General features: G+C 33.0%; 7 protein-coding genes across 8 annotated transcripts; 3 read left to right on the forward strand and 4 right to left on the reverse strand.

The window, feature by feature from the left end:
- Positions 1-229: 229 nt before the first annotated feature.
- Positions 230-1,673, reverse strand: LOC132697244 (thialysine N-epsilon-acetyltransferase). The gene is made up of 2 exons (XM_060662582.1): positions 1,420-1,673; positions 230-658 (listed from the first exon to the last, which is right to left on the reverse strand). The coding sequence occupies exons 1-2, from the start codon at positions 1,498-1,500 to the stop codon at positions 230-232; spliced, it is 510 nt and encodes a 169-aa protein (XP_060518565.1). The 5' UTR covers positions 1,501-1,673.
- A 1,070-nt stretch (positions 1,674-2,743) lies between these two features.
- On the forward strand, positions 2,744-3,466 carry LOC132696383 (large ribosomal subunit protein uL29). Its single transcript, XM_060661180.1, has 3 exons — positions 2,744-2,862; positions 3,012-3,148; positions 3,205-3,466. The coding sequence occupies exons 1-3, from the start codon at positions 2,860-2,862 to the stop codon at positions 3,434-3,436; spliced, it is 372 nt and encodes a 123-aa protein (XP_060517163.1). The 5' UTR covers positions 2,744-2,859; the 3' UTR covers positions 3,437-3,466.
- LOC132696382 (calcium load-activated calcium channel) lies at positions 3,459-4,412 on the reverse strand. The gene is made up of 3 exons (XM_060661179.1): positions 4,139-4,412; positions 3,859-4,033; positions 3,459-3,788 (listed from the first exon to the last, which is right to left on the reverse strand). Exons 1-3 carry the CDS (start codon positions 4,275-4,277, stop codon positions 3,551-3,553), a joined length of 552 nt encoding a protein of 183 aa, XP_060517162.1. The 5' UTR covers positions 4,278-4,412; the 3' UTR covers positions 3,459-3,550.
- A 267-nt stretch (positions 4,413-4,679) lies between these two features.
- Positions 4,680-5,573, reverse strand: LOC132696848 (actin-related protein 2/3 complex subunit 5-C). The gene is made up of 4 exons (XM_060661930.1): positions 5,508-5,573; positions 5,301-5,455; positions 5,154-5,225; positions 4,680-5,100 (listed from the first exon to the last, which is right to left on the reverse strand). Exons 2-4 carry the CDS (start codon positions 5,439-5,441, stop codon positions 4,861-4,863), a joined length of 453 nt encoding a protein of 150 aa, XP_060517913.1. The 5' UTR covers positions 5,442-5,455; positions 5,508-5,573; the 3' UTR covers positions 4,680-4,860.
- Positions 5,574-6,497: 924 nt separating this feature from the next.
- LOC132696566 (eukaryotic translation initiation factor 3 subunit H) lies at positions 6,498-7,767 on the forward strand. Its single transcript, XM_060661459.1, has 2 exons — positions 6,498-6,729; positions 6,787-7,767. The coding sequence occupies exons 1-2, from the start codon at positions 6,652-6,654 to the stop codon at positions 7,723-7,725; spliced, it is 1,017 nt and encodes a 338-aa protein (XP_060517442.1). The 5' UTR covers positions 6,498-6,651; the 3' UTR covers positions 7,726-7,767.
- A 256-nt stretch (positions 7,768-8,023) lies between these two features.
- On the reverse strand, positions 8,024-20,475 carry LOC132697484 (variant-silencing SET domain-containing protein). The gene is made up of 12 exons (XM_060663055.1): positions 19,676-20,475; positions 15,646-17,925; positions 15,431-15,584; positions 14,628-14,964; positions 14,123-14,571; positions 13,281-13,780; positions 12,635-12,751; positions 12,529-12,578; positions 10,239-10,449; positions 9,811-10,178; positions 8,429-8,785; positions 8,024-8,379 (listed from the first exon to the last, which is right to left on the reverse strand). Exons 1-12 carry the CDS (start codon positions 20,379-20,381, stop codon positions 8,212-8,214), a joined length of 5,697 nt encoding a protein of 1,898 aa, XP_060519038.1. The 5' UTR covers positions 20,382-20,475; the 3' UTR covers positions 8,024-8,211.
- A 172-nt stretch (positions 20,476-20,647) lies between these two features.
- On the forward strand, positions 20,648-24,247 carry LOC132697486 (kinesin-like protein KIF14). 2 transcript variants are annotated; one of them, XM_060663057.1, is made up of 2 exons: positions 20,648-22,567; positions 22,622-24,247. In XM_060663057.1, the coding sequence occupies exons 1-2, from the start codon at positions 21,443-21,445 to the stop codon at positions 23,519-23,521; spliced, it is 2,025 nt and encodes a 674-aa protein (XP_060519040.1). In that variant the 5' UTR covers positions 20,648-21,442; the 3' UTR covers positions 23,522-24,247. The 2 variants fall into 2 exon arrangements, with proteins under 2 accessions (XP_060519040.1, XP_060519041.1); XM_060663058.1 differs by having other exon boundaries at positions 20,648-22,758.
- The last annotated feature ends 109 nt before the right edge of the window (positions 24,248-24,356 follow it).

Below are 24,356 nucleotides of genomic sequence, written 5' to 3' on the forward strand. Positions count from 1 at the left end.
AAAGTTTTGCATATAAAAATAACCAAATTTTGTGATGCCTACATTTTAAAAACAACTGAAAAGTTAACTAATGTTAAAACGTTTTTATTTGGCAACAAAAAAGGTTTAAATAAACATGAAAAGTCTTTCGGCTCGAACAGTTGGTAGCCTATTTGTATTAACAATATGTGGTAAATACTGCAACTATGTATATACAATATATATAAAAATAAATCTAGTATTTTTAATTTCATTTTTTTGAAAATAACTTATTTAGGCAGTCCTGATCCATCCTAAAATGATGCCATTTCTCAGTAATGGTCATATCCATAGCTCCTAGGCTTTTGTAAAAGTCGATTGCGGGATTCCAGGATAACACGTGAAAATCCATCCTTTTACTGGGACTCTCATGTGCTATTTTGGCAACAGCTAAAAACAATTCCCGACCAATGCCACTCCGTCTATATGCGGGTTGAACGTAGAGGTCTTCAAGGAATATTGAACGCCCCAACCAAGTCGAGTATGAAGTATAGTAGATGGCATATCCCATTATGTGACCGTCTGAGATTTCAGCTACCAAACAGGTAAAAGCTGGATTGTCGGTGTTGAATCCATCATTTTCGAGATCTTGAGCAGTTATTTTCATTGTATGTTCCAGTTTCTCAAACTCTGCTAGAGCCTAAAATTTTAAATTAAATTTTTATTGAAACAAATTGGTTAATTACTGGAGCATATGTCAATGATGTTTTCATTTATAGCAACACCCTGAAATTCAATCAATTATAATTCATCAAACCAATCACATTGATTAAATGAAATTCACAAAGTACAGCTACACTTATACAAAACTATAAATTCAAAAATACCCACTTATTGTTCAACCAAAATTAGGTAAAAAAATATAAAATAAATTCCTAGACGGACATGACTTTTTTTGCAATACTTTTTTACATACCGTGATTCTTTTGAAAAAAAGATTCGAACATATATATAGTACCACGAGCAGAACATTTATTCGTCAAGATAACTATGTTATCAAAAGTCGACATCAAAAATACTTTTCTTGGCATTTAGCCATGCCTTATCAACAGTCAATACAAAGTAAATTAAGTCATTACAGTTTTTATAAAATGCATTTCAATTCCCTATTCACCTCATTTTAATCCCGTTGTTTAATAAGTGAATACTATTCATTGAGTAAGTATTATTTAATTCCCCCCGAAAAATTATACTTATTGAAACGCAGTAAATTTTCTAAAAGCATAATCAAATCAAATACATTTACTGTTTGCCAAAAAAAAATTCTATAACATTTGTAAAATTATAAGAAAGTATCATAAATCAGGAACAATAATCAAATTAACTAATATTTCATTTTCATTTAATTTATTATGCGCTATATCGAGTTAATTTCTATTATAAACATATATACACAAATACCTTTATCAATTTATACACCTGCACCATGTCTTCTTTTTTAGATTTTCTTATTGTAACGTTTATCTCTCGAAGCTTTAACATTGCGTTGTTTTTACTTCTTCTCCGTCTAATCTAGGACTTTCGACGCTGATAAGAAGCGAAAGACATTTGCGCTCATCGTTTGAATTGACTATCGCCAAGCATTGCATGCTTTTGACAATAAATATTATGCAATATGTGACCAATGTTGCCAAATTAATATGATTATAAGTAAAAAGATAATTCGTTTATTTTAAAAAATAAAAAGTCCACATTTTTGTCCCATTCTTTAAAAAAGTTGCAAACTTTTGACTATGCTGAAAGAAAGTGAGCCCAAGATGATAGTTACATCAGCTGTATATTTTCCCCAGTTTGGCGCCAGTGTTGGCGTCATCAATCCCGTTCGAGACCAGTTTCATACGTTACTTGTAGAGGAAGATAAACTAATTTAGAAGTTAATGCTGACTAATTTTTAAATTTTTAGACTGAATAATGTTTTACGCCTAGATCATACACATCAACGATAATATAAAATTAAACGTCAAATATCCTCCTTATATTCGTTTATGAGAAGCAACCATTAAGACAAATATTTTTATTAGTTTTTTTTACTCAAGCCACTATCCTCCTCTTTTGTTTTCCGCCCTTAACCAGTGCTAACCATATACCTACTAGATATATAGAGGCCTTGCCAACATTAAAAATCTTCTCACTTTCGAAGCAAACATTTTTACGTCATTGCCAATCTTACTTACATACATATAGTTATTAGAAAATAGCTATATGTATTCAACCAATAAGACATTGGGATGTTCAACAATCAGCATGGGCCCAACGCTTCTCTAATTCGACAGTTTTCCATTACGATATAACATTTCGGTTCGGTCCTTATATCATCTAACAGCCATATGTGGTATAAAATACGCGTTGACTAACCCCAAGAATGTTAAACAAAAGATTATCGTTCATTTTCATAACCATCGATTTCGGTAAACAGAAGACCGATTGTGTGACGTACACTTACTCCAAGACAGCCAGTTGGATACAAAGATTTCTTATTGTCAATGTTAAAAAAGCAAATCTTTGTTAATCGAAGTTTCAAATTGATTCTTATCAGTTATATATAAATACTTCATAATTTTATTAGTTCATTAAGACTTATTTATCAAAATTAATTACGTGAAAAGATGTTCAATATGCTAAACTTTATTACCACATATAAAATTGCACATGCAATTTGTTCCGTAGTGGTTAAATGACGTCATCGCAGTAGTTATGCAGCTGTCACTAAGCTGCCGGAAACAATTCCGAGGTGTATCAATCCTTTTTGTCGAAAGATTTTAGGTTCTGGTTAGTGATTCACCAAACGAATTTCTTTGGAAACTTCTTTTACTGTGATCGTTTTCAGCAAATTAGCGAAAGATGGTACGAACCGAATTAATCTGAAAATATTGTTTGTAACAAAAGCAATCCGTGGAATTGATTCGATTTTTGCGAACCGCTTTTGTATGCATGTTCAATCTATGTTTATATTTTTGTGATATTTTCTGTTTATGACATTAGGTTATTTTCAGGGGAAAGTGAAATGTTCCGATTTGAGGACAAAAGACAAAAAAGAGCTTTTAAAACAGCTCGATGACTTAAAGAAGGAACTGACCAGTTTGAGGGTTGCCAAAGTTACTGGTGGGGCCCCTTCAAAATTATCTAAAATGTAACGAAATTTATGAAGAGCTTTGTTATAATTTAATACCAATGTGTTCTTTTTAGCCGAGTAGTTCGTAAGGCGATAGCTCGTGTATATATTGTTATGCACCAAAAGCAAAAAGAAAATTTACGAAAGTTATACAAGAATAAAAAGTATAAGCCCCTAGACCTTAGACCAAAGAAGACCAGAGCTATTCGCAGGGCACTGTCAAAACATGAACAGAAAATTAAGACACCAAAAGAGATCAGGAAATTATCTATCTTTCCTCAGAGAAAGTTTGCATTGAAAGCATAAGAGTTAGTAAATAAACAAGTTCTGTAATAATTGTGTTTTAATTTTATAGATTTTTCTCGTGAACATTTATATAAAGTAACTTTCAAAAGAATATTAACAAAAGTATTCACTGATTTATTTAAAACCTGTGGGATTTGGTCCAAACAAACTATTCCCCTGTTTTGAAGCTGCCCGTGATGGAGCAAAACCCAGCATTTTCTGAATACTTTGTCTAATTGACATTGTACACAAAATGTAAAGAAAGATAAAGGAACATTCATAGTAATCATCTCCAGGCAAATTGCGATGGCTTAGTCCCTGAATCCAAGCTAATGGTAGAAAGGGCAACCTTGCAACTACACGTCCATCGAATCTAAAATTATTTGATTTTCACTTATTCAGCTCGCATGATGCACATATAATGATTATGCATATGGGCTTACATGCTGTTGAACATACTGAGCAAAGCAGTAAAAGCAAAACCAATAGCAAACATAGATTTCATTTTTACAAATGACAAATCTCGGTTGTTGTGCTTCAAACGATCCTCTTCTCGCTCCAGTTTTTTCTTGTGTTGCTTATCTAAAGAATCTCCAAGAATTTCTTTCTTCTTTTCTACTGTATAAAGAAATCTGTTTAGGTATACGTAATTACTGATTATTGTATAAGTTTTTCAAACTGCTGCTTGTCAAGTACTCAAATTAAAAACGTAAAAATTCTTACATCGTTTACTTTGTTTTTCAACTTCCGTTTTTAGCTTCTGGTATCGTTCAGTTCTATAAACCATAAACCATGTTAAACCTTCACCAAGCAACGCAGTGCAAATTGATATAAATACAATCAGCAAAGTGTCTGACCACATTTTATTGCTTTTCAGAGGGATTCATAAAAAAATCAATTGTCCATTAATGAGTCTAGATATATATTACGTGCATCACTGAACCCAGTCAACTCTACCGTTTGAACCATAAATTCAAGAGATAACCTATATTTTCTTCTTCTTCCTTGAATTTAATTGGCAAAGGACATTAGACAAATCGCTATAATCCACTTTTATTAAAAATACTTGGCAATAAGAGCTGTAAGGATAGTTTTTGATGATTCTTTGGATTGGAACACTAAGCTGGAAAAAGCAATCCCTCCACACTAATGGTAACGACTACTTCAAATGAATGAAAACAATTTCAGGTCAAAGCTTAATTTCATTGAATTAGGAATATTTCCGTCGAGAACCAAGAGGTGTTAATAGTACAAGAGTGCATTTCCAATTGCAATTTATTTAAAAATTATATTCTATCACTTTGTTTTAACATACTATTACCAACACTAATTAGTAATAGAACGCAGCAACAGTTCTAATATAAATGCCTAAAAGTTATATAAAAAAGTAAAAAATAAAATTCAGTTTAATAATACTTTTTAAGCCATGTAAATATTACTGAAGTTTACACTCTCCATGTATCTGATAAAACTCTAATAATACATCCAACTCCTCCTACACTATAAACTTTTTCGTGCCACAAAAGCAGATGGCCACTACTTCCTTCTGATGGATTTTCAAAACCTTTATACACATATTTCATTAAAACATCAACTGAATTTGTGTCCAAGGAATTTACTGCCTCCTCTATTTGTGAGGGTTTTATGGACAGCAACACTTTCAGGGTAAGGCTCAAAGCATTATCCTATAATCAAATAAAATCAATCCTAAACTGACGAGAATTGAGAAATAATTCACCTTTATTTGTTGATTCTTACTTCCCAATGGTGCATTCCCTATCACCAATTTTAGAGCGTCTACTAATTTGCCTGTATTTGTAATTAAGGAATTTACATACCCTTTAATTCAGGTTCTGATAAGTTAATAACTATTATAAAAAGGATATTTTTGAAGTAAGTTGTTTACATCATTTTCATCAGGTCCTAAAGGACCAACTTGTTCAATTTCATCTTCTTTGTAATTATCTTCAGAATATTGGTCTACATCAATTTTCCTGAAAGCGGAACTTGATGTGTTTTTTGCCATTTTAACTTCACTAGCTACAATAAAAATTGATAAAATGCTGAATAAAGGATATACACAAAAATTTACTTAGCTAGTCACAATCGCAAATTTCAGTAGATAAAGTCATAGACTATAAATAGCTTTTTCTTCTCCTTTTTCTTATCACTTATCAAAGTTGTAATGAAACTACGATCATTCGCTCATTGACGACTTTCGTCGCGGATTATGCCTTCTTGGTAACGAACAAATACTATCGGGATTTTTTACAATACTTTGAAATTGGTTCGATACAAGAAACGCCTTTCCTTTTAGGGAAAATAGCAATAAAAAAAAACGTCATGATAATATAGTAGAAATTAAACCCTTTGAATTTAAATGAGTATCACGGTTGAGCTCATTTTCTTCGATTGGATAACTATGATCAGAAAGTTAGCATGCAACCTGTCGAAAGTTAATTCCTACTTCTATATGTATTTTTACTAGATAAAAATATCTGGTGGTAGACACAATGCAATTTTTTCATACAAAATGTGCTTGATTATTTCGGCGGAATTTTGTTTTTATAGGTGGTTTTTTAGTATCTGGTCACTTTAATGAAATGGCCTAAACTAATTTTTTTTACGACGCGTAACACAAAAATGAATACGTCGCTTCTATTAGCTATTAGCTCTAAGATGCAATAAACAAACGCGTTTCAGACGTATCCGACCCTTCTAAAACCGTAAACGAACGTGATCGGAGTTTTTAAATCGATCTGACGACAAAAACGAACTCACCTATATTGAGATCAAATCTTGTTAAATATTACAAAAAAAATGTCAATACATTTAAAACTTAGTTGGTGTGATATATACTACTTTTCTAAGTACAATGATTGATATACGCTGGAAAGGCGAAATTTATTGCATTAAAAGACTCAGAAGGCTAAACTATTTATTTTTCCAATTCAAAAAAAGCATGTTACAAAGAGGATGGAGGACGTCACACCTAAGCTGATAAAAATAAAGTAATGCACCTAGCCTTTTCGGAGTACTTGCTTGAGTTGATGACGTAAACCAAAAAATGACATTTCTGACTGTGCTCTGCGAGCATTGAGTTCATTGATGCTGTTCTTTTTTTTATAATAATTAAATCATATAATTAAATTTACTGATCATCAAAAATTCTTTTGATATAGAATATTGGTTAGTGAACATAAAAGGTGAGCCACTTGGAATTCCTTGAGAGTAAAATGACTGCGAGAACTTCATCTGCACGAGCCCCTACTGAGAATGAACCTACAATTGCTTATGTCCAAGCAGACGGGCTGGTAACTTTACATTTTGTTTATTTTGTGTGATCGTTTTATTTGTGTTAAAACTTTTAGGCTGTAATGAAAATAGTTAAACATTGCCATGAAGACTCTACAACAAATATGGATATTGCACAAGGTGCTCTCCTGGGATTAGTTGTTGATAACAGATTAGAAATAACAAATTGTTTTCCATTTCCAAAGCAATCTGATGAAGCAACAGACGAAGATGAATATCAATTAGCAATGATGAGAAGATTGAGACGTGTAAATGTAGATCATTTTCACGTGGGTTGGTATCAAAGTGCAGATGTAGGGAACTTCTTGAGTCTCCCATTATTGGAGTCTCAGTTTCACTATCAAACATCAATTGAGGAGTCAGTGGTTGTAATTTATGATACTCAGAAATCTTGCAGGGGATTCTTAACTCTAAAAGCATATCGATTAACACCCCAAGCGATTGAAATGTATAAGGAAGGTGAATTCACACCAGAAGCTTTTTTAAAACTGAAGATTGGATTTGAAAATCTATTTACTGAAGTTCCATTCTTTATCAAGAATTCTCCATTAACGAATATCATGATGTCTGAATTAGCAGAACTTGTTCCCGAAGAGGAAGGTTCAAAGTTTTTGGACTTGGGCACGGCCACAGTTCTTGAAGGTCAATTGCGATGCCTGATGGATCGAGTGGATGAACTAAATCAGGAAGCTATTAAATTCAATCGGTATCAGCAATTAGTTAGCAGACAGCAACAAGATAAACACAGATACTTGCAAAAGAGAGCTCAGGAAAATGCTGCACGAAGTAGTAAAGGAGAACCTCCACTACCAGAAGAAGATGTCAACAAACTGTTTAGACCTCATCCAATACCAGCAAGGTTGAATCCTATGGTTATTGCTGGACAGATAAACACTTACAGTCAAGCGATATCTCAGTTCTGTTCACAGAGTTTGGCTAAGTTGTACATTACCCAAGCCTTGCAAAATGCAAAGGAAATTAATTCTAATAAGTGAATGTAAGAAACAATGTTGAAAATAAATCATTAATGCAAATAACTTTTTCCTATTCTTTTGCTGCGCTTTGTTCCCCATGTCATTAAGCCAACAATAGCTGTTTTCTAAATTTCCAGGGTGTGCTATTATCTAACTTCTTTTTGTAGAAGTTATCGGTCTCTCAAGGTTCTGTATTTTTTGGTGGACAAATTGGATTGGATATTTTCATTAGCCCATTTTTCTCTTGACCAGGGATTCTGCAAAATTTGGATTTGGAATTTTTCAAAGTTGGGTTATACCTGTTAAAAATAAATGCTTTATTATAATTTGTAAAATAAAATCCAGTCAGTTCCTTTTTTATACAGCACCTACAATATTACCATGAAAATATATTCCCAAGTGTGGAGTCGTATATGGAAACAAAACTACACCATACAACTTTATTTACATTATACAAAGTACAAGGGCGACTCTCAATTCATCCTTAGCTAATTATATTTTAGAATGTCAATCCTTGAAATCTGGTTCATCTTGCTTTTTGAGATAAGTTTCTCCAAATTTTCCCATGTATTTTTTAATATATTCCCTAGCCTTTGCTTTTACATTATCAGTACAGGTCAACTCTTCAATATTGTCTATATGCTTCATCTCTTTAAGCATTACAAAATGTGTCAACTAAAACTCACGTAATTAAAATGTTATTTAAAAATCTAAATGTTTTTACCTTTCTTGCAAGGTGTTTGAAATCCTCTGTATTTGTGATTCTGCCTTCTTTACAGTCTGGTTTTCTATAAGCATTCAACACACCTACTACAGTTGTGGCCATATTTGATCTAAAGTTTTCCTTAATTTTCTTGGCGTCATTACTGAAACTGCTTATTTCCTTAATGCGAGATTTAACGGATGAACGCAGTTTCTTGTCTTTGCCTTTTTTCAAAAGATCTTCATCATTCAAGCTTAATTTCAATTTCTTCCTTGTCTCTGCCATTATCAAGTCCTTTTGTCTTTTCAATTTTTCTTTGTTTGCTTTGTATCTTTTCATGTCTTCTTTGAACTGGAGATGGTCTTCTTCTGATCTTGGCTGCAATTGTAAATGATAAGATGAGAAAGTGGTGGAAAATGTTTGTAGTTAAATAATACTAATTGTAATTATGTTAAAATCAAAACAGAGTAGTGTCAAGAATGATCGTGGTTTATAAAATAGTGGACAATTGGAAGCTGATGTTGCTGAGCTTAGAAGACTAGTTTAAAATGAAGATCAAAAGCATAAGCCCTTTCGTAAAAACCTTTGAAAATAAGAGGTTTCTGATTCTTAATTACTGCCATGAATGCAGAAGGGTACTGAAAGTGCTTAGTTGCAGATGCATCCTTTGAAAACCAGTTATGAGTTGGGTTATTAGGAAGATATCGCGCTACAAATATGGCTGGCAAATGGTTTTTTTTTTTTTACGAGTGAAGGGATTAAATTAGGCAATTCCTATCATTCTTCTTAATTAATGACATATTTCTGTTTTTAAACTAAAATTTATATTTGTAGCGCGATACCTCTCTAATGGTTGGGTTTATATAACTACACTTTATTTTAAACAAGGAATTACCCTCTTAAGTTTTTCGCATTTTTTTTGAAAAATCCAGTATGACTCATTAGAGATAATAGAGGTATTATTGGTCACAAACAAGTAGTTGATTAGTACCAAAGTTAGTGCATCTTTAATGATTCTCTCGTGCCCAACCTAAGGCAAAAAATGGTGTGTCCCTAAGTCATTTCCGGAAAATATATATTTAGAAATCTTTTTAGATAGATTGTTAAAAATTTGTACAGAATCCGAACCTAATAGAAATAAATTTCTGAGTGACACTCTAATGATTGGGTATTAAGTTGCCATTAACATTAGTTCTTGATAAAAAAAAAGGTGATTTAGAATATAGATCACCTATTATAAATGTTTATCACATTTGAAAATATTTCCTTTATTAGGTCTTCAGAACTTATAATACAACATTGTTGTACTTTATAATGTTATATAATATTACATTATAAAGTGTTTTTGATCAAAAGTAAAATAATTAAAAGAAGATTTTTTAGCAAAAGTTAATTCAACTCACACTAATTATAATTTCTTGACACAACCCAACTCTCTTTTTCTTTGGGGGAGGTCTGTCGCTGTCCCAGTTAAACTGTTCTTTTAACCTAATATCTATAGAGGAGAGCATGTCCTGGTCAATACTCTCGCTTAGGAGATCTTGTTCCTTCAACTCCTCTTCTGAATCTTCTTTAATTTCAGGACTAGGACTGCAGCATTTATCTTCTTGTTTAATAACTGCTACATTCAACTTAGGGCTAGACTTTACTTTATCCATTTGTTTTCGAACATCTTTAAGCAATTTCGTGTCGTCAATTTCTCCATCTGTATCTGAATCCGAGCTTGAATCTGAGGATAGGGAGCTGGTGTCGGAACTAGATGAAGGTGATGCTAAAAAAATATATAAAAATTGTGAGAAATGAAATTCCATTGAAAGCTATGTACCCTTACATGCAACAATCTTTTCGGGTATTAATGGGGGAGGCTCCCATTGACTTTTTCGTATTTTAATGTGATAATAATAGGGCCGTCCATACTTATCCTTTGCTGACTTCCATTTTGATGGTAATTTGACAGGCGGTGGAATAGGCCCCGCAAATTTAACGACACCAACATCATCTCCATTTTTAATTTCGGAAAACACTTGGTGAGTTGTTGGAATCTTAAAATATATTATTGCAAATAATTACTAACAAAAGCATCTATTCTTATTTTTTTCACAGATAAATTGAGGCGCAGTTCAGTGCTTAGAAACATTTGAAGAATAAAAAAAAATTGGACATATTGCACGGAATAGGATTAGTTTTATAACGGTCAGTAATGGTGTAATTCTTAAGAGTAATAAAGTAAACGAAGGAAATATTGAGAAGTAGCCAACAAGATTCATCAATTTCGCTTTCTGCGATTAACTTAGATTTTTGAACTTTTTTTCATTTTAAAATTTTGTAGTAACAGGTAGTAATAGATTTTTGACAAAGGGTGTAGGGTTAAAAATTTAAATGTAACAAGGGAGACGCATTTAAATCCAATTGGTCATTTAGTAATAGATTTGAATATCTCATTTTGTTAATCTCCATAGCTTCTAATAAATTTAGTTCTATTTTTTGATTGATTAGGAAAAATACCAACTAACAATTATGAATCCTCAACCTCCAAAATTATATTCTTTAATTAAATTAGACACACAGGATATGCCAATTAGGCCTGTAGTTCCTTTTGTAACAGCACCATCAGTTAAACTTTCAACAAGATTAATAAAAATTTTAGAATATCATATTACATAGATATGTTTTCAAAAATTCGTTTGAACGAATTAACAAGGTTAAAGACATTAAAATTTCTCTTAAGGCAATTCTAGTTTTATTTGATGTCGAAAATCTATTTTCGAAAATTCCACCAAATGATGCAATAAACATAATAGACAATATTCGCACTGAGGGACAAGTCAACCCTATCATAAAACCAGATTTGCTAGATAGTTTAAGAGTTTGTTTGGACCAAAATTCTTTTAAATTTAATGGTCAATTTTATATTGCTAAATAGGGATTAGTTATGGGAAACCCACTTAGTCCACTACTTGCAGAAATTTTCACAGACAATTTAGAAAATATCATACATAAACATCCTCTGAGTAATGGATTTCTCTGGTGGCATAGATACGTAGATGATGTTTTTGCTTTTTTCACTAGAATGGAAGCACAACTGCAGTTCTTTTTAAATCATATTAACTTCATACACAACCGTATAAAATTTACCATTGAGACGGAACTGGATAACTCTAAACTTTCTGGACTTAACTATAACTAAACTACTGAACAAATTCGATTTTTCCATTTACCATAAACCCTCAAACAAGGACACAATAATACATAATAGCTCAAATCACCCTTACACACACACAAAATGACTGCCTTTTTTCCTTTATCCATAGATTACTTAATATACCACTTTCCACAGAAAATTATTATAAAACAAATAGTTTTTAAAAATGGTTACGACCCTTCTTTGATAGATAAGATTATAACTAAAAAGCAGTTTCAAATAACTCTGAACTCTATCTTTCCCATATTAAACACGGAACCCAAAATTTATGAAACAATAAAATACATAGGCAAACCTAGCAAGGAAATTTCGAAACATCCATCCAAATTTCTTTCTTTTTTTCTTAAAAAACAATAAAACCAAATTACGAAAAATTCAACAAGTTGAAATGTGGATCATGTCCCAAAATTAATACTGGACAAATAGGTAGAACATTTAAGAAACGGATTAACGAACATAAAAGGGTGTATAAAAATAAAAGTTAGGAATTTAACTATGTCATTCACGTAAATTCAGAAATGCACAAGTTTGACGATAATTTTGATATTTTACATAATCAATCAAAAACCAAAAAACTAAATTTATGAAGATTAACAAGATGAGATATTTCTATCTATTACTTAATGAGCAAATAACGGAAATTAAAATTCTATTACTAGCTGTTTATATACATAGGTGCTGGAATATTGTCATATTTTGAATTTGATAAAGACACGTGTTGCCGAAACAGCTGCCATAAATCATTAAATAACTGTAAAAATCTGAACATTTTTTTGTTCTAATTTAATTGTATTAAATGGATTTTCATCAAGTAAAACCCACCTCAGTCCAAGATATTCTTAGAGTTAAAACTTATCCTAAAACTTAATGGGCTCATGGGGTTGGAATAAAAATAAATTAACAAGTAAAATCAACTTACTGTTTGTTGTGTGACATCACTAGCCACCGGCAGTGAGGGCAGATTAATGCCTGGGAATTATATTATTAATTAGCCTACATAATTTGTTTTTAAAAAATTTGCAAACCTGAGAGTGGTGTAGATGAGCTAGGTAGTCCCGTAATGTTGTTTATCAAAGGCGAAGAATAGGTAGCTAAAAGAGGGGGCCTTTGTGGCGGCGGCACATTCATAGCAGGAACAGGGACTGCAAAACAAAAAGTAATATAATACCCACAGAATGTTCTCAAAAAGAAAACATTTCAAGTCTCCAATTTTATTCCTAGAGATAGAATTTTCCATATCTTTCGGTCACTTAACTAGCAACTCAGAGTAGAAGAGGCTTACAGGGCACATGACATCTGAACTGCTTTCCAGCCAATAACCCAATTAAGCTTTAAGGACATGAGCTTGAAACGCAAGCGCTTCGTAAGCTTGGTAGTAGAACTTGAAACACATTTTAAGAATGGTCAGTCGTAATTCAAAAATAAGTACCCGTCCAACCGCTTAACTCCTCCTCCCGTATATGCGCCAGTACTTCGTTACACAAGAAAAGAAAATAAAAGATAAATTATTGAATTTACATTGTGTACAAAATGAATTAAAAATAAACCACGGGTGTTCAACCATAGAAACTCATATATCAAAAAATAGGAATGATACAGGTATGCAAACAATCACTATAAGTTATACCTAAGTGAATCATCATAATTGTCATGTAATTCAAAAGCACTTACTTTGAGTGGTGGCGGCGGGAAAAATACCCTGACCCTGACTGGTCGAAACAGGCAAAGCTTGCCATTGGCCGATACTAGGACTCCATATATACTGAAATCCTTTATTAGGATCGAATGGCGCCGTAAACCTTGGATCTGTCCCAATGATCATACAATTCATTTCGTGCTGCCTCCACATCTCCCGCTGTTTTAGTCTCCTCTCCTCCTCCTTTAATTCCATTTGCAAAGCAAACAATTTTCGTCTTTCATGTTTGCTGATTTTTAAAAAAGCCGCGGAAGGTTTGTCTCTGTCCTCCAAACGAGTACTTTTTTTGCTGCTTGATTCGCGTTCGCTTTTGTATCGTGACCAGGTTCTGTACCGGTGGTCGCTTTTTCTTGAGGATTCTTGCTCTTGCGAGTAGCTGCTCGCCATAAATTTACGATTGGCTTCCTTCTCGTGCTCTTTCATTTGTTCAATTCTCTCCTTCTTTGGAATGCGAAAACTTTCTTTCAAGTTTGCCCTAAAATAATTGATGGTGTTGAAAACATTCTATAATAAATACAATAGCTCCGTTGTTATCAATATCTTGAAAAATGTTTTCTACATTCTCATATTTTTTCATCCTACGATTTTAAATTTCAATGCCACCTTGCCAACTTATTGGGAAAAAAACATTTTTTTTTATTAGTAGTTATTTCATACAGGATGTTTTCCAACTTGACAAATTTTTAACTAATGATACTCTGTTGTTGTTTTCCTATACCTATTTTTTATTTATCAATTACAAAAATATGTAAAATTATTAAATGTCTTTAGCAGATATAGCAACTGACTAAAAATCTATGATAAAGAAAAAAATTACCATTCCTCCAACAATTTTTTTGCCAAAAATTTTATTTCCTCTTCCTTATCTGCAATTTCCTTATGATCAGCCTTTTCTTCCCTCTTTGAAGTGGAAACATTGTACATGCTCATTTTTTCAACTGCAGGCAGAACTTTGCTTTCAATTAACATGGTTTTATTTTGGATTGGTAACACAGCCAAGGTTTGAAGAAGCTCCAATTTTGCGGACACAAACTTCCTATCAGCAATTGCCAGCTGTTCAGCGTCGATCATATAACCGTGCATTAATCTCAATCCATGATAGTCCAAGAACAGTCGACGGCAAGGCAATTCACCTCTGCGCAGAATGTGCAAAAGTTTCTTCCTCTGCTCTGGTTCCTTAGCACGCACCATCAACCTGCTGAGTTTCAATGTGTGCGCTTGATTTTTAAGGCCCGTCGTAATCAGCATCTCTATTTCTTCATTTAGCTGCGAGAGAAAAAATTAAATATAAAAATCGAATGAGGTCACAATATGATGCTTACATCTAGGTCCTCCAAAATTTCCTTACGAGGTTTCCTCTTCGCAGGTTTTGAGGTTGTCACAAATTTTCCGATGGAAGGGGATTCAACGTCTTTCCTATTTTGATGAGTTTCTGAAAATTTGGATTCTTTCTCTGCATCCTTTTCGCCTGCCACCAATAAGTTTTTCGTATGACTGTCTCGCTTCAGGTCTTTACCAGCATCTTTTTCACCGCCGACAATTCTAATATCCTCTTTGTCCGCTTCCTCGTCTTCATCTTCCTCTTCGGATTCGTCGGGTCGTTCTCCCAACCATCCGCGACATGCGGCTGCTTCACAATAACACTTCTGCGCCTCTCGCCTAAAAATTTTTGTTTTTTAACTTTGTCATCCACTATCGTTTTAGTTAGACATGAACAGGGTGTCCACTTTTGGTTAGTTTGTCTTTTAGGGTATCTAACTGAAGAGATGTTTTGACATTACTGCTCAAATGCTCCAAGTACGAAAACAAAAGACTTAAACCAGTACCAGTATTTAACCCACAAAGTCTAAATTTATTATTGATATAAAAATATTGAGAACGTATTTTCCTTTAACTTTTTATAATCGAATTGTATTGTGTTTTTAATATTAAATAGAATTGAAAAGTGAAAATAGAAATCAACTCATGAACAAATCCAACAACATAAAGAAGAGCATCATTTTCTTTATATTCTTACAAGTTCTGACCGTTTTGCCCGCTTTGAGTTAGAAACATAAACTTTTAAGTAAAAATGTATATAATATGACAATAAGATAAACATAACACTGTTATGCTGTATGCTCACCCATAACGTTGAAATCTATAGTCAAATGTAACTTCCTCTCCAGCTAGGATAGTACGAGTACTGAAAAAGCCAATTCGAAGCTCCCCATTGACCGTCCACTTTTGGGTCTCCGCATTTGGATCACAAGAATGATTAATAAATCGTGAAATATTTCCTTAAAAAACAAAAAAAAATGAAAAAAGGATCTATCTTATCCAAGCTTTTGCAAATTTTACCTTTCACGGTTGCGTCTATAATTGCATCGGCTCTTAAGGACATGAAGTAGTGGTGGATATTTTTATCTTCAGAATACACTTCTGCTCTTTTGTCAAATTCATCTGGATCTAGTACCTCCCCGACATATTCCAAAATAAATTCGCCATAGGGAATATTAGCAGCAGCTCTCAATCCTAACCCTTTTTTCTCAGTTTTGAAAACTTCCACAGGCGCAAATTGCCCCTTTTGAAATCTCTTATTGGTGCATCTCTGTCCCACTTGGCACAAATCACCACACTCAATCATCAACAGTCTATTCAGACAATCATCGCCACAGCCAAATTCACCATTCTGAATATCCTGCTCAGCCAAATAACAATCGCAGGCCATTTCCTTCGCCTCTTTACATACTTGTCGGTCGGTTTTGTAAAAGTTTTCCTTCAAATGAACAAAACCTTTCAGACGTTCTTTAATTTCTTCGTCTTTGGATGGAATCGCTCGCTGCGGTTTAATCTCCACTTGTTCCGCTGGATTAGTTTTGTTTTCACTTTGTATAGAACTGTCCTTCAATTTAGAAGTCAGCTTTGGTTTATCTTTCCCGGAAGTTTTAGGTGAAGCTATTGGTGTCATTTTTTCCGATTCATTATTATCTGAAATGTCACCTTCACTAAGCAATGAATCAGATTTCGATTTTACAAGGCCATGAGTTGATCTTTTTTTCATTCTACTTATTGATTTAATTCTATTTGATCTTCTAACTTCATCAAAACTTTCACTACCCTCAAATGATATTTTACTTTTGCCTTTTTTTGCATCAACAGGCTTAGACTCTCTTGATTTTTTGGTGAATTTGTTTGATTTCTGCTGCAATTTTTCAACAGAGGATTGAACTTTTGGAGTGCTTGGTACTTCTGTAGAATCCGATTCAAGAATAATTATTGACTCATCCGCAGCTTTTGTCAATTGTGAGTCCTTTTTACGTCCACTCCTTCTTGATCGACTTTTGTTAATCTGGTCTGTGTTACTTTGATTTGTTTTTTTCCCTTTGACTGGAGCCTTTTTACCTTTAGGAATTTCCTCCTTTACATCCATACTGCTATCCAAGGTTTCATTTTTTATATATTGCTCGCCTAAAACGGCACTCATTGCATCATTTTTATTCTCATATTTTTCATCTATTTCCATATTACTATCTGTGATTATAGACTCTGCACTTTGAATAGTAGCATCAAAATTAACCTCAGCATTGGTGGTCATGGCCTTACTGAGGTCTTCAGTATTATTATTATTCCTATTTTCACCAACATTGCCAGTAACATCTGATTTCACATTTTCACCCATAGTACTAGAAACATACTCATTACTACCATTAACATGTTCATGTAGAGTATCACTATTACTGCTATTATCATTATTACCAATATCAATATTATCATTTGTATCATTATCACCCATAGTTGCAGTATTATCCTCATTATTAACAATAATACTTTTACCAACAGTATCTGTCATATACTCATTACTGTCATTTGTGTTTGCATCTTTAGTAACACTTTCATTAATGTGGTTAGGATCCAACCCCATTTTCATTTCAGTGTTATCAACTTTCACTTCAGAAACATCATTTTGAGTATGGCTGGCACTTTTGGTAGTGTTGGTGTAGTTACTACCATTTTGATTTTCACTGCACTGAATTGTTTCTATTGGTGACCTCTCAGGTTCTATAACTCCTGGCATCTTAGACAATAAATTTTTATTTGAGCATGTTGCTCCATTAACCTCTACTGTTTCATTTCTACTTTCTCTATTCTCATTGGATATGTTCAATTGAACTTGGATATTGGCATTTAGCATTGAAATTTCATCATTTTCTGTTTTAGAACTATCCATTTGCATGACAACAGGTTCTGACACGATATGTTCAGACTTTAAGAGAATTTCGTTTTCTAATTTAATAATGGTGGGATTGTTTTCTAAAATTGGTATGCTAATATTCTCAGATGAATTGTCATCATCACCCACTGTTTCCATACTCTGAGAACTTTCATCTGACGTTGCTGATTTATTATCATCAGTGACTTCTTCAGTAATATAGGAATCACTTTGGACTGATATGTCTTCAGAATAATCAACAACAGTTTCTTCAATTACTTCCATATATTCATCTACCAAGTTTGTAGGCTCAATAATTATTGGACTCCTGGCAACTTGGGTTCCAGTTTCATCTCCAATAACTTGTTCTTCTGGAGTCAAACCACCTATATTGGTTTCACTTACAGGTTTACTAATATCCATTATTTCTAAAAATAAAAATAGAATGTGAACTGTGGCCACTTCTTAAATTTAAACTTCATTAAGTTGTAATACAAAACCAATTAAACATAGCGATAACAGAATCCATATCGCATTTACTGTGTATCACTTTTTTGGTCCAACTAAATTTGGTTTTAGCGAAAATTACAAAAACAAAAATAACTTCATTTAAATTATTCGTACATTGGAGATGTAGTTGAACAATGTCGGTAATTGGTGTCAAGTTATTAATTTTACTCTTTCATATTACATAAAAATCTGTGTGGTGTGTGGTATATCTGATGGCTTAACCACTGTGTGCGCAATCTTGGAGATAAAAAAAATCTGCGAAATCACTGCGCAATCGTACCAAATAGTGCGCAATCGTACCAAATAGCGCGCAATCTGCGAAATCACTCCGGATTCCTTCGAAATCACTGCCAAATCCCAAATATATCTCACACCATACTAGGTGACCGCTGATGACTTCGTTGTGTTGACCAATAAAAAATGCGGTAGAAAGTGATGCGTAACAGCAACCGTGTTTTAGTTTTGAATATATTTTTTAATAATATTACAGTTAAATGTAATAATATTTAGTTAGAAATGACTTCGGAATTGAGGAAGCAAATTGCGAAAAGTTAATAATGAGAGTAATAATTTTACAGATGTCGTGTCCAAGTATCTTGACAACCATTAAAGATGCACACTAGTAACTTATTATTTGACTACCTTTTTAGTTTTGGTTAGTTTTGATAGCTTTTGTAGCTAATATTTCGAAATCTATAACGTTTTGAAATATGCAAAATTCTCCAAAGTGTTGGTATAAATTTATATATATTTTTTTGTTAGTTATTGAAGTTATTAAAGAAGCCTATAGGTATGTCAATCCCAAATAGAAAACAATATATTTAGACTTGCAAATGTCAGTTTCGACTCAAAACTCACAAACGGTAAGGATATATATCATATATGAAATTCAAAAATGTCTTAATATATAGGGCGATCCTTTTAAAATAAGAAAGATGTTACTTGTCCACAAAAAACAAACTCATTGTTGATCTAAAAATATGATATTTTAAACAACCGTTTTTCACACTTATTCAAAAAACTGCGTTTTTATATTTAATTTTTTTTTTCATACTTGCTCCACCTATTAGCATATACTGCATAATTTTTGTAAGAAAGATATCAATATTTGTTCTCGTGTCGATCTTGATGCAGACCATGCCTAACAAACATTTTGTCCCTAATGTTTATAGTTTATCAAGCACCGCTGGAATCTCTTTTACGGTACGGGATAACTGTGTGGGGGGCAGTACATAAGCAAGTATAATAACATTGAAATTATGCACAAATGTTGACTTACTTGTTATTGGAATGGAACAACTAGTGCATTGATTGATTCTATTCCGAGGGTGATTCATATACGAGCTCAACTCAGGAGCATGTACCTCAGTTAAAATAAGAAAAAACAGTTCATATGAATATAGGCCTGACTTCTCCTCGAAGTTAAAATGAGTAGAAAAAAAATCTAAAATTATTGATTACAATTCAATTCAATTAAAAGCTCTGTGTCTAGGTATGTATCATATTTGTTTTAAAACTTTGATTTAAATTATTGTGTAATGGGGCTGGTGGGGTGGTAAACAAAAATTGATTTCTAATCAGATATGCACAATTGGACAATCTCAAATTAGTTCAATACTATTTCTAAATTGGTGCAAAATCCTTACCAGGAACAAAGTCTTTAATTACCTGTATCCATGGTAGTATTAGGAACTGGCAAAACTTCTACCTCTTTATGCACAGCTTCTACAGATTTAATAAAATTGTTTTCTGTGATGGCTCCCACACTCTTTAATGTATCTTCATCGGCAATATTATTTTTCTCAATTCCACTTTGCATTTCTTCAACCAATAACTCTCCCTCTGGCATTTCAATTATAACACTTTCATCATCTACAATACATTCCTCTATTATGAGTCCTTCTTGGTCATTAGAATTTTCTCCTTCAATAACAGGATCCCCGATATGATAGTTATCTGATTTACTTTGCAAGTATCGATTTTTTACATTTGCAATTGACTGATTGCCTTCCAAAATATCAATAAGTGATTGTTTATCGTCAACTGACGAAAAATTGTTAATGTCATTATCATTAAATATTTCCAAAACATTAGAAGATTCATCTGTTGAAAATCTTTGCATTTCTTGGCTGCTATCATCATCTGACCAATCTTTTAAAATTTCCAATATTTCTTTATTTTTACTAACTTTTTCTTCGATTTTGTTTTCCGACATTGCAATATCTGTTTCTATGGGAGACTTCTTGTTAGATTTCTTGGTTGACTTATTACCTTTTGGGAGAATCTCAATATTGACAATACTCTCCCTTCGTGTCGATCGTGTCGATACTGTTCCAACCACTATTGGACAAGATCTTCGATGTTTCGGGGGCATTCTTTTGAATCTTGAAACTAAAAGTTCTAACAATACGTACTAAATTTGTATACAATAAAATCGGGATATTATCATGACACCACAACTGCAAAAACAAAACCATAGATCACACAATTTGTATGTTTTGACAATCTAAAGGTTCAAAGTCAAACAAATTTAATTTTCGTCCAAGAATTCTCTTTTTCTTCTATTGGCTTTATTGCAATAAAACATACCTGTTAGAGTCAAATGCTTATTGTTGACAACGTTAAGAAAATTTTCTTTATTTGTTACAATCAATTCTACATTAGAACTTTCATAGGGTGTTGCACTAACATGCTTTAATCTACGTTTAACGTAAAACTCGGTTTTTCAATCCGTCTCATACATTTTTCATAACATTGGAGGTCTCGAACGTAGGAAATTCTGTTTCCATGTTTCTATTTTTTAGACAGGCACAATTTCAATTAAAAGAGACTTGACAGCATTTATAAAATTAATCTGATGATCTTTGTCTTTTTGGAGTAAAACTTAAATCAGTGGACATGGTTTTATTTCTTATTTACTGTTAGGTTAGAATTCACCCATTTGCCACATAAAATCAGATGAAAATTCCTTAGATTTTCCATGAAAACTTTCGTTTTACTAAACCTCAAAATTGAAAACAAGCTGGATGCAACATCTAAAATCTTAACTATTTTATTTTTTAACCTTTTTTAAAACTTGGTTTAGCCTTAACGTTGGTACAACAACTCATAATAATTGTTTGCTATGTGTTTCTTTAAATATGCGCTTAATTGGGTTCATGACAAATTAGCCATTCTCGGTCCCCCGGCCATGTATTGCGAAAAATCTTCTACGTATCAGCAATGGACGAACGGTCCCTATATATTTGGTCGATTTTTCTGAGTTAAATAGTAGAAGAAGAGCATGTTCAGCGGTTCTAAAATTCGATTTGTTGATTCAGACGTTAATTTGAAAATATTACCCTTTAGTTCTAATAATTAATAAACGAAGGCGGTGACTAAAATCAAAATTTCGTTATCAGCCCTATCAACACCTAAAATAGCAACCCAGTACAGATGTTTTCAACACCAGAAGATCCATCTCCTGTTGGATTTAATTCAAATTATGCTACTCCAAAAAGCAACAGCAAAGCTTTACGAAATTTAAAAAAGTCGCATAATTCTGTTGATACTCCAGATTGCTTTAGCAAAGTGATATTAGAAACGCCTAATAAAAGAGCTCGGAGTAAGGAAAAAGTAGATGAAGTTAGCAACTTAATAGTAGCTGTTAGAATAAGACCTATGAATTTACATGAGTCAAGTATCGCAGGAGTTGAAAATATCGTAAAAGTGAAAAATCAGGAGTTGATTATTTCATCAATGAAAAATCAGCATGTAATTACGGACTATGTTTTCAATTACGACCATGTATTCTGGTCAGTGCATGAGAATGATTCTGTTTATGCAAATCAAGAAGACGTTTTTTTAACAATTGGTGTACCGTTACTGAATAATGCCTTTCAGGGATTCAATGCCTGTTTGTTAGCCTATGGACAGACAGGTTCTGGAAAAAGTTTTAGTATGATGGGCAAAAGTATGTGTGAAATAGAGGATATAGAATCTGAAGTGTATTCAGGAATTACTCCTCGATTTTGCCGGGAATTGTTTAAGAGAATTTCTGAACTGAAAAATAGCAATGCAAGTGTTGAAGTGAGTTATTTTCAAATATACAATGAGAAAATACATGATTTGCTGTCTACTAATGCCAACTTTACCCCTACCCCATTAAAAGTACGGGAACATCCAGTTTGGGGGCCTTATGTTGTTGATTTAAGTACCCATATCGTCAAGTCATATGAAGAACTTCGTAACTTCTTAATATTAGGCAACAGGAATAGAGCAACAGCAGCAACTTTGATGAATGAAAAATCATCTCGATCTCACAGTATATGTTCAATTGAACTCTGCTTATCCAACGGCTTAAATGAAAGCAATACAGGTAGAAGAAGCAAAGTCAACTTAGTAGATTTGGCAGGTAGTGAAAGATTGAGTTCATCTCACAAGAAGGAGGATCAAATAAAAGAAGGAATGTTCATAAATAAATCCTTGCTTACTTTAGGGAAGGTTATTTCTACTTTAGCAGATCAAAGAAAAAACCAATTTGTACCTTATCGAGAGTCTGTTTTAACTTGGCTCTTAAAGGTAAGTGTTTAATAATTGCTAGAACTTTCGGAGTTCTTAAATAAAACATTTCAGGAAAGTTTGGGTGGAAATTCATTAACTTCAATGTTAGCGACTATATCTCCAGCTAGCACACAACTGGAAGAAACCTTATCGACCCTAAGATATGCATGCCAGGCTCGTTCTATTATTAATAGAGCGAGAATCAATGAAAGTCCACATGATCGCCTTGTAAGGGAATTACGATCCGAAGTTAAAAGATTAAGAGAAGATTTTGAACAAAATTCAGTAGCAACATCCATGAGTTGCAATGATAGCAATGAAAGTCAGCTTGAACAGCTAAAGGAAAAACTGTTAGAAACTGAAAATAAATTAGTAGAAGCGCAAAAGAGTTGGGAACAAAGATTTAAGGATTCAAAAAGGTTACAAATGGAAGAGTTAGCAGAAGCTGAAAAACACAAGGCGGAATTAGAATCGAAGTTTAGAATATTTCAAAGTCTTGATGACAATATTAGTGTTTCACCATATAAATCCAACTTTCTTGAAAAACTAGAAAATGTTTTAATAGAAGAGAATAGGGTCTATGAAAGTAACTTATTAAATATTAAAAACTGGTGTACCCTTAATGGGCTGGTGTGCGTATTGAATTTAGATTCTTTACAAATTATTGATTCTTCATCAAATCGAGAAACAAAATTGCCTCTTTCGACATTAAATTTTAAAGAATATGCAAATTTTGATGACTTCAGTGGGATTCTAATTTGGGAGGAAAGAAAAATAGTTAGAAAATTGACTAAAACTGAAGTTGTTACTTCAATGAACCAAATTTACCAACTTTTATCAAATTTAAAACCAGTAGAAAACGATAATTTAAGTTTATTGTATGCTAAAGTCAATAAAAATTTGCAGAGTTTTGAGACAGCTTTGCTGAATGATATTAAAAATAATACAAAAAGTGTAACCTTTGACCTTTGAGATGTATATTCTCATACATGTAATATAAATTTGACTTTTTGAGAATTTTATTTTATTAAAACTAATACCTGGCGTGTGTGTGCCTAAAGGTGAGTCTGGCTAAAAAGACTTATTTAGGTTTGTTAAACTGCTTGTAGGTTTATGCTACTTGTGCACCTAAGGCTGAATAACGGCAAGTGCTTAAATTTAAAAAAGACTGCTTTAGTAACAAGTATCGTATTTGCAGAGGATGCGCAGAAAAAAAAGACCGCGTTGATGGTGGATGAACTCATTTAAAAGCAGAAATCGTTACAGTGATAAAAACGAAGAGTGGTTGAAGCGCAATACCTGGAACATGATTTTCTCGTATTAATGGCGATAATTTATATTGCAATATATATTTATATTAAACATAAAAATAAAACTAACCCAAAACAAGAAAACACTCCCACGTAACGACCTCACGCGATGTGGAATTTAAGACTAGGCTGAGAATGTCGTTAAGACCCCATAAATCGAACTCATGACTTGATCGCTTGAAAAGAAAATCTTAAGACGGTCTTCACGCTCTTTACATCAGTGCTAGATCGTGAAAAGATGACTCCAATCACTTTTTCTTTTACTAAGGCGAATTGACGGTTCGTCCATCATTACTCCGTTGAATTTGTGCTAATCGTCTGCGACAGTAAACCGGTCCAAACTATACGCTCATTTCAAAAGCAGTTGTTTACGCTTAATATGACTAAAGACTGCATTTTTTTTATCACTTCATTTTCAACTGTTACTGTGACGTCGTCGGCTCTATGATCAGTGTCGAACGGAGGAATTTTTTTTTTGGTTCACACTTGGTAATGAA

The sequence above is a fragment of the Cylas formicarius genome, unplaced genomic scaffold (assembly GCF_029955315.1).
Source record: "Cylas formicarius isolate icCylForm1 unplaced genomic scaffold, icCylForm1.1 PGA_scaffold_1__22_contigs__length_36826433, whole genome shotgun sequence".
Lineage (NCBI taxonomy): Eukaryota > Metazoa > Arthropoda > Insecta > Coleoptera > Brentidae > Cylas > Cylas formicarius.